The 10805-nt window shown below is 43.9% G+C and overlaps 1 protein-coding gene across 1 annotated transcript; it reads right to left on the reverse strand.

Annotated features, from left to right (window-relative positions):
• Positions 1-1079: 1079 nt before the first annotated feature.
• ASB16 (ankyrin repeat and SOCS box containing 16) lies at positions 1080-10805 on the reverse strand. Its single transcript, XM_089674524.1, has 6 exons — positions 10287-10805; positions 7143-7410; positions 6194-6686; positions 3459-3572; positions 3176-3378; positions 1080-1645 (listed from the first exon to the last, which is right to left on the reverse strand). Exons 1-5 carry the CDS (start codon positions 10594-10596, stop codon positions 3193-3195), a joined length of 1371 nt encoding a protein of 456 aa, XP_089530650.1. The 5' UTR covers positions 10597-10805; the 3' UTR covers positions 1080-1645; positions 3176-3192.

Raw genomic sequence — 10805 nt, forward strand, 5'->3', positions numbered from 1 at the left:
CGTCTGTCATATTACCATATGGCGTCCGGGAGGCGGTTAAATGATAGGATAGAATATCAACCAAAAATCCAGAAGGAACGCATGATACAAATGTTAGAAATGGAGTTGCAGTCCAGTGAGTAAAATAAATATTTGATCCCCAAACAAAACATGACTTAGTACTTGGTGGAGGAACCCTTGTTGGCAATCACAGAGGTCAGACGTTTCTTGGAGTTGGCCACCAGGTTTGCACACATCTCAGGAGGGATTTTAGTCCTCTCTTCTTCACAGATCTTCTCTAAATCCTTAAGGTTTCTTGGCAACTCGAAGTTTCAGCTCCCGCCATACATTGTTTTTAGGATTAAGGTCTGGAGTCTGACTAGGCCACTCCAGGACCTAAATGTGCTTCTTCTTGAGCCACTCCTTTGTTGCCTTGGAGCCATGTTTTGGGTCATTGTCATGCTGGGAGACCCATCCATGACCAAAGCTTCAGTGTTCTGGCATTCATGATCTTCCGGCACTCTCCCCTTTCCTGTCCCAAGTCCAGTCACAAAATGGCTTGTTTTCTTCTAGAATGCAAGGCATTCTGTGCATGGATAGAGGAGATCCTGTCATTCATCCCCTCTATTCAAAAGAATGCTTTGTTGTGCCGCCCATGCTGTGAATGGATGAGGGATCAGTGAGATCTTCATAGTTACTGAACTAAAGTTCAGTTTTAAACCCATGGAAAGCAAACAGATTTAAAGGACAACTCCAGCCACATTTTTTTTTAATTTTTTTGGATAGAGGAGAGAGGGTTAGAACCCTTGTCAGTGAAGGGAAAGCTCAAAGGGAGCTACAAAAATCTGTGAATGGATGAGGGATCAGTGCGATCTTCATAGTTACTGAACTAAAGTTCAGCTTTAAACACATGGAAACCAAACAGATTTAAAGGACAACTCCAGCCAAATTTTTTTTTTTTGGATAGAGGCAAAAGGGTTAGAACCCTTGTCAGTGAGGGGAAAGCTCAAAGGGAGCTACAAAAACCTGTTGTGTCACCAGGACAGGAAGTGAGGAGAATCCCTCCAAGGCAGACACAAATTCAATGACAGAATTGAACATAAGTTGCAGCAAGGGTTTAATTGTGAAGGTTTGGTTGTGACAGACGTTTCTAGGTGCAGGCGACACCCGGGACTTTGACAACTACACACTCTGATCTGCACAAAGGCGTGTTTATGGTTTCCTTGGAGTGCATTGTAGCGCCAACCTATACTGTAGGGGCATGACGGCTTGCAACCAAAGGTAAAGGTAAAGTAAAGGTCCTGCACAAGCAAATTCCATTGACACTCCAGTCATCCAGACATGTTTATATACAAGGTCCTTACTACACTGTGACCCCCTACTGCCCCCCACTGGAAGAGGCCCAGAATTTCCTGTAAATGCAAATGTACAGTACTTGGAATTAGTTCTCAAATTTTGAACTTTTTTTATTATTATTATTACCACCATAGACTGCTTAACAATTTTTAAATTCAAACTACTTACGTTTTAAATATATATATATCTCTTAGATTGTAAGCTCCAAGGATCAGGGCCCTCCTATCCCTCTTGTATTGAACTGTATTGTTGCTGATTGTCTCCCGTTATATTGTAAAGTGCTGAGCAAACTGTTGGCGCTATATAAATCCTGTATAATAATAAAAAAAAATCATTTATTTATATATATATATATATATATATATATATATATATAACTAAATATCTAGTCATCCTACATGACTCTGTTTAGTTTTCCATAGATAGGCATAACAGGGAGGGACATCTTCTGGCTAAAAAGGTGAACTGCATTACAATGCAATACAAGGCCAGGGTAAAAAACAAAAAATAAAATTTTATACACTTTCGAAAAGTCATGTGATACGCCTCTGACTCTTTATAGCGAGATGGGTGGGACGCGGAGACGCTTGGGTTAGCTTAAAGCTGAACAACAGGCGCAAAAGCTTTTATGTAAATAGCGACAAAGCATGCAGTTCTACTTTTTGGAAACCAAACACCTTTGCAGACACAGATATTACATTGTAATGCAGGCCATAGATGGGTCGAAAATCAGCCAATTTTTCTGCCGAAAAAAAAATTGGCCAATTTTCGCACCGTTAGTGGGTTAATTGGTTGGCTGTTTTTAGGGGTTTTGGAACATTTTTTTTATCGGTAAAGTTGGAAAAAAATCGGCCAATTTTGCTGATCACCTGATTTTCCCGGCAATGATGGGCAAATCAGCCGATTGTTTTACCGATAAAAAATCTGCGCATGAGCAGTGACCTGCAAGAAGAAGAAAAAAGGAAAAAAAAAAAGAAAAAAGAAGAAAAAGAAAAAAGAGGAAGAAGAAGAAAAAGGAATAAAAAAAGAAAAAAGAAGAAGAAAAAAGAAGAAAAAGAAGAAGAATTCTAGTCCGCTATTATAATTTATATGAAAAGTCTTGCGGTTGCAACAATGTATCTATTTGTATCCGAATAAAAACATGTGTCCGAAATGGATACAAATAGATACATTGTTGCAACCGCAAGACTTTTTCATGTCAAATATAATAGTGGAGCTCTCTGCAGGGACAGAAGTAATTTAATGCCGGCCGTAGACGGGACGAAAATCGGCTGATTGTTTTTACCGTTGGTGGGAATGTCAGCCTATTGAACGACCGATTTTTCTTTTTTTTTTTCAAAAAACGGCCTATTTTCGACACGTCTATGGCCTGCATAAAAGTAGCAGTCACAGCCTCAACACAAAGCCTGCGCAAAGAGTGGGCCCAACAGGCTCCACCCACTACAGGCTGTCTGCCTGGGTCTCGCTTGGCAGGCGGTACTGCCCAGGAGGCATATTTCCTGCCACAGATGCAAAGCATCGCAGCAGGTATACACCCCCCCCCCCATCGCTGGAGGAGGAGCAGTAAAAATGCTTCTCACCTGCAGGGTTTTACTACCTCCCCCCCATCGCAAGTGTGAACAAGCCCCTAAAACAGACCTAAACTTAAAATTTTGATCTGCTTAAAAAATACTGCCTTGTCACCTAGTAGGTCCTTTTTGGCTATAGGTCTGATTAAGTGGATTTATACATTGGACCAGTTAATGCATAAGATACTGTAAAAGAACTATATCTTGGTGCATATTGGTCGTTGGGCTAATTGTAGTCTGACACGGCCTTGAATCGACCAACGTGCCGTCACCTCTTCATGATCACCAATTAATGGATACTGCCCTCCGGCTGCAGGAGAAGATAGGCAGTGAGCGTTGGGGGTAATTGAAGATCTGGAATCGCTCTGTAACATAGGCCACCATATTTACTTCTCACGGCACAGCGGGCCAAGTGCTGAAGACACCGAGGTTGGTTTGAAAGTCGTGAGATGGATTCATATAAAGTCTGATGTTCCTACACAAAGAGGAAAAGAGGGATTACCGATGGACCTGCTTTATATATTGCTATCTGTAAATACAGCACTGAATTCTTACCTCCCACACTGAAGTAGGCACGGCTTCCACCCAGACGTCACCTGGTGGGATACGATCGTAGGAGTTCAGAACGATCTCAAAGGCCAGGGGTGACGCAGCGCAGTACCTCCACATCTGGAGACAGAAAATCTCACTTTAATATTTTATTTCAAACTAATAAAACCCATAAAATTAAAAACATAAGAAAAATATTCATATATTGGGCTTTCGTGGTCTTTAATACTTCTAGAAAGATACATTGTTAGTAAGGGAATTTTAAGATTTAAAGGGTTAATCCACCTAAAAATGATATTTTAGCTATGAGTGCATAGTGGTCAGTTCATGTTGCTAACTTGTTTTCTGATATATATATATATATATATATATAGATATAGATATATATAGATATATATATAAAAAATCAATGAGAATTCAGGCAGAGCTGCTGATTGGCCAGCTATGTGCAAATGTCAGTCTCCAAGCCCGTTCAACTCAGATTATAGGACCATAGGACTAGGCACAAGGTCCCATGACTGGTTGACAACAAAAGAAAACAAAAACGGAGGAAACCTTTGGGTTATATTGTTGCCTATAGACACTGAAAAACCAAAAAAAAAATGTATGCCAGCCCAGGAGAACCCCTACTACTACCATAATACCCCACTTTTTACTAGTGTCCTAGGAGGACAGATGTCTTTTCGTCAGCTCAAGACTCTTCCCTACATCAATGCTAGAACTGGTCTCCTGGATTGCAGCTCCCTGGCATGGCCATCCGCAGTCTTTGCATCTGGACACCAATGGACTAGATCAGGATTTCTCAACCAGGGTTCCGTGGAACTCTGGGGTTCCTTGAGCAATTTAGCCTCTCAGGTAAGTTCCCACTGATTCTTTTCTGTAATCTGTCAGGGGGTAATTCTTCCCAATGACCACAAGTGTAAGGAGCATTGTTCCCACTGAACATCACACTAATGTATCATGAATAGTAAAGTCATTTTTAGCAGGGGTTCCCTGAGACCGGAAAGTTATGTCAAGGGTTCCTCTGCATTGAAAAGGTTGAGAAAGGCTGGACTAGATGTTGTGGAGAATGCCTGTAAGTGACTTTTGGGTACTAGGTTCTGCATAGGACACTTTCCAGACTCTGTTCTGGTAAAAATGAGCTGTGCAGCGATTTCTAGGTCCAGAAGCATTTCTTCATTGCTTGCCCAATCTTTGAAGACACTTTTGAGAGTAGGCCATGAGTAGTAGGACATTGAGTTACCTCATTTACATAGGTTACCCCTTCTTGCCGGTTTCTACCACAGAAAAGGTAAACACTTGCAGGTATGAACGCTGAAGTCTCAATCTCAAGCCACCCATACGTCGTTGAGTGACCATCTTCCAATTGATGCAAGCATACCCCTATGACTATGTGCTATAGCACGAAACGCGTCAGTGAAGAAGCCGCAGCGTCCTGACGTCACGCCGCCAAGGCCCCTGCTAGTCTGGCGGCCATCTTTGATTCCAGTGCATGGTCAGTTTCTATGTTATTTTACTCTGTTCATCTCCTGTGTTTGGATCAATAAATATCTGGAAGCAATATCACACTATTTTGGCATCCTTTCTTGGGGGCTCTTGCTCTGAGCCCTACCACCCACAGAGCCTATCATCAAAAGAGGTGTGAGGTGTGGCATTGCTACAGATGACCCAGAGGGGAGTCCTTACCAGGGATAGAGGTCCATAGGATGATCCAGCTGACCTAATGAGATTACATGTTCTCAAATGCGCAACATTATTGCGCGATTTGAGATCGGTGAGTGCGTGATTTTATTATTTATCACCAGAAGAATCTGTAGAAGATCAACCTCACATGAGACTTCACGTCTATCTGATATATAAAGACTTTGTCACTATAGTTACACCTATAACCACCTTTATTGATGTTTATCTGCACTTTGTCACTTTATATCAATATACCATTAGTAGTGGCACTCTTTCTGATACATGAAGACTGACGACTATATTATTAGTTCATGTTTTATGTATTTATATGATGGCATTTTATTATATTCTTTCGTTTTTAGCGCTGCATCTTATATTTTACATTTGGTCTCAGAAGGTTGATTTGGTGCCTTTTCGGTGTATACAGCAGCTCGCCAATTAGTGCTCACTCTTGCACACCCTTACTATACATAATTGTGCTCTTGCATGCAAAAGCCATGTGGAACTTTGATCTGTTCCTGATGCCCACCTAGAGTGACTTAGTCACGTCTGGCCATCCGACCCTTATTACCAGAGCCATCCTCTGCACCAGTTTACTGTGAATGTAGGGGTCACACTGACACCCCCGCAGGGGCTGAGGCCATGCACTCACTGTATGTCCTCAGTCTTCAGGGCTGAGTGATGCTGTGCATCATATAACCTGAAAGACTAAGGGCATCTTGTGGGACAGGACTGAGGGTAGATATTGCAGCCAGATCTAGCCTGAAAAGCAGACAAAGCAAAATAACTCAAACGATGGGCTCATTAGAATTACCCCATACCAGGGGCGGACTGACAACTCAAGCGGCCCCCGGGCAATAGGAAATCATGGGGCCCGTGTCCCCGCCCACACTCAAACCACACCCAAAAAAGCCTATGAAAGGTACTAGGTGCATCTCATGGGGCCCCCTACTGACCCCAGGCACTGCCCGAGAGCCTAAATGGTCAGTCCGCTCCTGCCCCATACTGATCCCTTTAAACCATAGCTCAAACAGGAGAGACACGTGACCCAGACTCACCTTGACACTAGGGGACTCTGAGCCATGGTTGAATAATGTCTGTATCAGCTGATGGGGCTGACACTCAGGGTAATCAGTGCACACTTGCAGCGCACAATCCAGTGGGGTGTACCCAGCGCTGTTGGTCACATTGACAGATGCCCCATGGTCGAGCAACATTTTCACCAGCCTGAGATGGCAGTTGGAGCTGGCATTGTGCAGAGGCCCGTGGCCCTTCTTCCCAGGAGTGCCAGGAGAACCCCCTGCCTTCAGTAACATCTCTACAGCCCTCAGGTATCGCCCAAAGTGCTGCGGGGAGTCGCCGGCCGCACAGGCTGCGTTAACGGGTGTCTCACCCTCACGGTTGAGGGCACAAGGGTCAGCACCAAGGCTTAAGTACAACGCTACATGGGCTTCCAGACCACGGGTGGCTGCCACGTGCAGTGGCGTAGCACGGGTGTAATGGCAGGGAAGGTTCACAATACCGCCATATTCCAGCAGCTGCTTTGCACACCTAAAACAGAAAATATTGTTAAAACAGGGACCATCGTTGAGACCCTTTAAACGAACAAAAAGACTTTAAATGTGTGGAGAATACTATAATTAGAATTACGATAATTGCCCAGGTTCATTAATTAAACATTTATATCAGCCCCATTATTTATCTTTACTTTTTGTCAAGATCAACAGATTTAAAAACCCTTCCAATGGTACATCCAACATGACCAAAACGGAGTAAATTAGAGATAATCTTTGTTGGGGACTACATTCTCCATGTTATACCGGATCCCGTGGCTCCTGTGCACATGTACTGCCTAAACACACATGCACGGAGATGAATATACATTTTATTGCGGGAGCCAAGGTGTCCGAACTTCACATGCAACAACAAACGTGGCATTCCTTTACTGGTAAAATGGGCAGTTTTTGATCCACAGATGATGGCCACTATTCTACACAATATACTCACTCCAGAGTGTCCTTTGTGGTACAGAAGTGGAGGGGTGCCTGGCCATCTTCACTCTGTAAATTGGGGTCTGCTCCACGGCTTAGGAGCAGCTGGGTACAGTCAGCGTGTGCTCCCTCGCAGGCGTCATGCAGCGCTCCCCTTCCCCCTATGGTAGAGTTGGGGTTGGCACCGTGGCATATCAAGTGGCGCACACACTCTGAATATCCTCTAGCGGCAGTGATACGCAGTGGGGTGGTGTGAGACTTTTTAGGTGTTAAGGAGAAGAGACCTGACAAATACAAACAAACAAGGAGATATAAGAATTCAGTTGTGTCATAATGGTCATTTATTCCAAATTGCAATAACAATGGGAGGGGCATAGAGCGTGAGCCTACATACAGTGCACAGGAGTCAGAAGTAGGTAATGTACAGAATGCAGGGGTCAGGAGTATATAATGTACAGAATGCAGGGGTTAGGAGTGTATAATGTACAGAATGCAGGGGTCAGGAGTGTATAATGTACAGAATGCAGGGGTCAGGAGTGTATAATGTACAGAATGCAGGGGTCAGGAGTATATAATGTACAGAATGCAGGGGTCAGGAGTGTATAATGTACAGAATGCAGGGGTCAGGAGTGTATAATGTACAGAATGCAGGGGTCAGGAGTGTATAATGTACAGAATGCAGGGGTCAGGAGTGTATAATGTACAGAATGCAGGGGTCAGGAGTGTATAATGTACAGAATGCAAGTGTCAGGAGTATATAATGTACAGAATGCAGGTGTCAGGAGTATGTAATGTACAGAATGCAGGGGTCAGGAGTATGTAATGTACAGAGTGCAGGTGTCAGGAGTATATAATGTACAGAGTGCAGGTGTCAGGAGTATATAATGTACAGAGTGCAGGTGTCAGGAGTATGTAATGTACAGAGTGCAGGTGTCAGGAGTATGTAATGTACAGAGTGCAGGTGTCAGGAGTATGTAATGTACAGAGTGCAGGTGTCAGGAGTATGTAATGTACAGAGTGCAGGTGTCAGGAGTATATAATGTACAGAGTGCAGGTGTCAGGAGTATGTAATGTACAGAGTGCAGGAGTCAGAAGTAGGTAATGTACAGAATGCAGGTGTCAGGAGCATATAATGTACAGAGTGCAGGAGACAGAAGTGTATAATGTACAGAATGCAGGTGTCAGAATTATGTAATGTACAGAATGCAGGTGTCAAGATTATGTAATGTACAGAGTGCTGTAGTCAGAAGTGTATAATGTACAGAGTGCAGGTGTCAGGAGTATATAATGTACAGTGTGCAGGTGTCAGGAGTATATAATGTACAGAGTGCAGGTGTCAGGAGTATGTAATGTACAGAGTGCAGGTGTCAGGAGTATGTAATGTACAGAGTGCAGGTGTCAGGAGTATGTAATGTACAGAGTGCAGGTGTCAGGAGTATATAATGTACAGAATGCAGGTGTCAGGAGTATATAATGTACAGAGTGCAGGTGTCAGGAGTATATAATGTACAGAGTGCAGGTGTCAGGAGTATGTAATGTACAGAGTGCAGGTGTCAGGAGTATGTAATGTACAGAGTGCAGGTGTCAGGAGTATGTAATGTACAGAGTGCAGGTGTCAGGAGTATATAATGTACAGAGTGCAGGTGTCAGGAGTATGTAATGTACAGAGTGCAGGAGTCAGAAGTAGGTAATGTACAGAATGCAGGTGTCAGGAGCATATAATGTACAGAGTGCAGGAGACAGAAGTGTATAATGTACAGAATGCAGGTGTCAGAATTATGTAATGTACAGAATGCAGGTGTCAAGATTATGTAATGTACAGAGTGCTGTAGTCAGAAGTGTATAATGTACAGAGTGCAGGTGTCAGGAGTATATAATGTACAGTGTGCAGGTGTCAGGAGTATATAATGTACAGAGTGCAGGTGTCAGGAGTATGTAATGTACAGAGTGCAGGTGTCAGGAGTATGTAATGTACAGAGTGCAGGTGTCAGGAGTATAATGTACAGACTGCAGGAGTCAGAAGTAGGTAATGTACAGAATGCAGGTGTCAGAATTATGTAATGTACAGAATGCAGGTGTCAGAATTATATAATGTCCAGAGTGCAGGAGTCAGAATTAGATAATGTACAGAATGCAGGTGTCAGGAGTATATAATGTACAGAGTGCAGGAGACAGAAGTAGGTAATGTACAGAATGCAGGTGTCAGGAGTATATAATGTACAGAGTGCAGGAGACAGAAGTAGGTAATGTACAGAATGTAGGTGTCAGAAGTGTATAATGTATAGAATGCAGGTGTCAGGATTATATAATGCAAAGAGTGCTGGGGTCAGAAGTAGGGAAGGTACAGAATGCAGATTTTAGGAGTATGTAACATACAGAGCACAGGGAGCAGAAGCAGATTGTGTAAGAATACAGGCGTCAGGAGTTTGCATTGTACTTATATAACGCCATCAATTTACTCAGCGCTGTATACATATATTGTACATTCATATCAGTCCCTAACCCTCAAGGGTTTGTACAATCTAAGATCCTTAACTTACATCCATACATACACATACTAGGGCCAATTTAGACAGGAGCCAATTAACCTACCAGCATGTCTTTGGAGTGTGGGAGGAAACCCACACAGGCACAGGGAGAACATGCAAACTCCCTGCAGGTGCTGCCATGGCTGGGATTCGAACCAACGACCTGAGTACTGCCAGGTGGAAGGGCTAACCATTTAGCCACTGTGCTGCCCAGTACAATTTACAATCTAATTGTCCAATCTGCTTTAGATTGATCAATGCCTGAAGCGTACGGACCTTCAATTTAAACCTAGCCAAGTAGGCCATTACACTTCATGGCTGTTAGTACATCTAAACAAGACTATATAGTTATGATGGCACAATCAGGTTGAAATGTTGGTGGCCAGTTCTTTGGGGAGGTGAATCTTCTCCTAGGACAGGTGTGGGCAAACTGCGGTTCTCCAGCTGTTGTGGAACTACATTTCCCATGGGGCATTGCAAAGACCGGAAGTTACAAGCATAACTCCTATGACTTGCAGAGCCATGATGGAACTTGTAGTCCTGCAACAGCTGGAGAGCCGCAGTTTGCCCACCCCCGTCCTAGGACAACCCTCTTTTGATTTCAATCACAAATATCACATAGACCACCTCACCTATATCTGGGGACCACTGCAGCTCCTCGCTGATCGTCTCCACCACGACTTCTGCCGAGTCCTGTTCTTTGAATATGACCTTAATCCCTTGGATGTCACCGGTGTACAGGGCATTGTGGATGGCGGCATCCCGGCAGTACTGGCGCCGCTGGCTAGCCGGGGGGTGAAAAGTGTTTCTGTCGGTCTGTAACCTGCGGGTGAGACACTGCCTGCTCACCGCCCTCCTGCGGTCCTCGTACTCCAGCTGTTCTCTCTGCCATTGAAGGGAACGTAGAGTGGACGTAGTGAAGGGGAAGGTGTCCCTGGACATTGCACTAGGTTAGCTTCACCTCGCTGTAGCCTCATTGCACTCCCTGAAAGAGAGCTGCTCAGTCCTATTTATAACCGAAAGGCTCTGCTGCTCCACATGGTAAACATATTTCTGCAGTGTCATTTTCCTGGATATAATTATGGGGTGGCCTGTCCCTACCATGGCTCTCATTGGGACATCACACACACACTGATCGACTACTATTATCA

This window comes from Staurois parvus, unplaced genomic scaffold (assembly GCF_062004578.1).
Source record: "Staurois parvus isolate SC_StPar_1 unplaced genomic scaffold, SC_StPar_1.0 ptg000151l, whole genome shotgun sequence".
NCBI lineage: Eukaryota > Metazoa > Chordata > Amphibia > Anura > Ranidae > Staurois > Staurois parvus.